At 54.7% G+C, this 2432-nt stretch overlaps 1 protein-coding gene across 1 annotated transcript in view; it reads right to left on the bottom strand.

Annotated features, from left to right (window-relative positions):
- Nucleotides 1–2432, bottom strand: part of PIK3C2B (phosphatidylinositol-4-phosphate 3-kinase catalytic subunit type 2 beta) — a 46874-nt gene that overhangs the window by 27113 nt on the left and 17329 nt on the right. Inside the window, exons 12-13 of the mRNA XM_008066666.2 lie at nucleotides 1192–1359; nucleotides 523–634 (exon numbers count right to left, since the gene is read on the bottom strand). Of these exons, the coding sequence (XP_008064857.1) occupies nucleotides 523–634; nucleotides 1192–1359 (280 nt within the window). The remainder of the gene's footprint in view (nucleotides 1–522; nucleotides 635–1191; nucleotides 1360–2432) is intronic.

The following is a 2432-nucleotide window of genomic DNA, read 5'->3' as shown; positions in this document are numbered from 1 at the left end:
GACCTCATCTCTACAATAAATCAAAAAATCAGCCGGGCGTGGTGGCGCATGCCTGTAATTCCGGCTACTTGGAAGGCTGAGGCGGAAGGATCGCCGGAGCCCAGCAGGTCGAGGCTGCGGTGGCCGGAAGCGGCCACTGCACTCCAGTCTGGGTGACAGAGTGAGACTTCCACTCAAAAAAAAAAAAAAAAAAAAAAAAAAAAGGAAAAAAAAGAAGTATGAGGGCTCACTACAAGGAACTCTGAGAAGCAAAGCCCCTGATGGGAGGGTCTCAGATCCTATCCTCAGGTTCCCTGAAATTAAACTTAACCTCCAGGAGTGAGAGAGAGATAACACAGAGCTCATCTCTCATTCCAGGTCTAACCATATACAGCCAATTGCTTCAGTCACATCATCATTCCATGACCAAAGTTCTAGTCCTTTCTCCTAGGGTCCCAGCCAAGGACTCCAGGAGGAAATCTCGAAGCTGACTCTGGAGTGGTCATACTAGTAGGCGGTGGGAAGGAAGGGCTGAGGTCTCACCTGCAGGATGACACTGTCCGGCTGGTGGAAATTAGGTGCACTCCAACGGGCACTGGGGTTTTCCGGTGTTGCTGGCCACAAGCCCAGAAGCTTCCGGCCACAGGTCAGGACTCTAAGGAGGAAGTAGGGTGAGATGAGCCACCAAACCCACTAGCTAAGCAGATGGTTTTCCTCCTGTTCTTCCAATCCAAAAAGCTGTCTTTTCTGTCTGAAGTCACCACCCAACTCCCCTCTCTTTCATTCTCCCTGCAGACCACGGCCTCTTCTTTCTTCCAAGTCCTATAAACGCTCACTCCCTCCAAGAGTCCTTTCTGAGCTAAGCACGAACTAGTCTGGAAGAGCTGGTGGCAGAGATGTCTTCATGAGGTGGAGAGGCTGGGCTAGGTGGCCTCAAAGGTCCCTCCAATGACAAGACCAGATGACAGATATACTACTTGAGCATTGCTTTTCCATGCCCACCCCATCCCCCAACCAGTTCTGCCCAGTGGCTCCTGGTTACACCAACAGTCAGGTCTTTTGTTCTATGTCTGGGGACCCTCTGGACTTCACTGGTGAGCCCCCCCATGGCCAACCCTCCAGAGGAGCACTGGCCAGTACAAGCCTCTTTCTCTGTCCCCCTCCTTCCCTCCCTCCCAAGGCTAAAAAGCTGCTACTCCGTGGCTCACATACTGCCTGAAGTTGAAGAGTGGAGTAGTGACCCAGCCCAGGGCTTCGGGCACCCGTCGCTGCTTGTTGGTCTCTGAGGAGCTCCCAGGCGGGGGGATGGGCAGAGCATAGAGAGTGACACACAGCAGGGTCTCCCGAGGCACCCGGTTCAACTGCACCGGGAAGCAGATCCTACAGAGAACAGGAAACCAAATAGGGAGGGGCTGCCTCTGTGGTTTCAAGGGCCAGGTGGCCAGCCCAGGAAGTCAAGCTGAGGCTGGGGGTTCAGCCTCCCACTTAGGATGTCAGACGCGCACCCTGGGGAAGCCTTTCTGCAGAAGCAGGACAGGTTCTCAATGAAGCAAAGCCTCCGTGGATGCTCCCAGAAGCACAGTATGGTGTCCTTAGAGCCCTGCAGTTGAGTGAGGCAAACAGCCTTGATTTTGAGGCTACCCATGGTGCCTGGACAGAACCCATGTCGCCAGAGCCATCTCAAGAGTTCAGCTGTCTACACGTCCCAAACTGTGAGCCATGCTCTTGTCCTTTTAGGATTTCTGCAGTGTCACCCAAGATGCTCCTTTTGTCCTCCTTTTCCATTTGACAGTCCCCATCCCTTCCCCACTTTCCCTTGCTGAGAGCCAACAGGAAGAAGCACCATGTTCTCTGGCCTTGGTTCATCCTCCCCCACAGCCCTCCCACCTGTCCTCATAAAGTCCCCTCCTCATACCCCAGGGGCACCACCATACATATTCAAAGCCAAAACGATGAGGAGAAGGGGCTTTTCCAAGTTCCCAGGTGATGAGAAAGCTAATTGGCAGGGCCCAGAGAACTGAGACACACAAGACCACCACTACCCAAACCCAGATGTTTTCTCTAGGGCTCCTCTGCCTGAACCACACCCAGCCACACCCTCCAAGTTCAAGATAAGGAACTGCTGGGTGGGGTGAGGAAGAGAGGGGAGGGGAGCTGTGGAAAAAGAGGGAGGACCCACATTACCTTCTGGGAAAGCTGTCCCTGGGCCAAAGTCCACACTGTCACACCCTCCTGGTCAGCCCAGGGCCCAGCAGCTTCTATATCAGAGGGCACAGAGGCAGGGCAGCCAACCCCAAGGCTAGCAGTTTCCTGATAAAGCAGCCTCCCTCCTCTGCCGCCCCTCACTCCTCCAGGGGAGTCTCCCCCTAAGTGTGGCACTCACTCCTGTCTGCCAAAGACTGGCGGAGCCCAGCTCTGTCCCAGATGCCTCTACCCTGGGTGGGGGGGGGGCG

This window comes from Carlito syrichta, unplaced genomic scaffold, assembly GCF_000164805.1.
Source record: "Carlito syrichta isolate Samal-C Ts95f unplaced genomic scaffold, Tarsius_syrichta-2.0.1 Scaffold309080, whole genome shotgun sequence".
In the NCBI taxonomy this organism is placed as follows: Eukaryota; Metazoa; Chordata; class Mammalia; order Primates; family Tarsiidae; genus Carlito; species Carlito syrichta.
The sequence above is the reverse complement of the archived record's forward strand: the minus strand, read 5'-3'. Positions and strand labels throughout refer to the sequence as shown.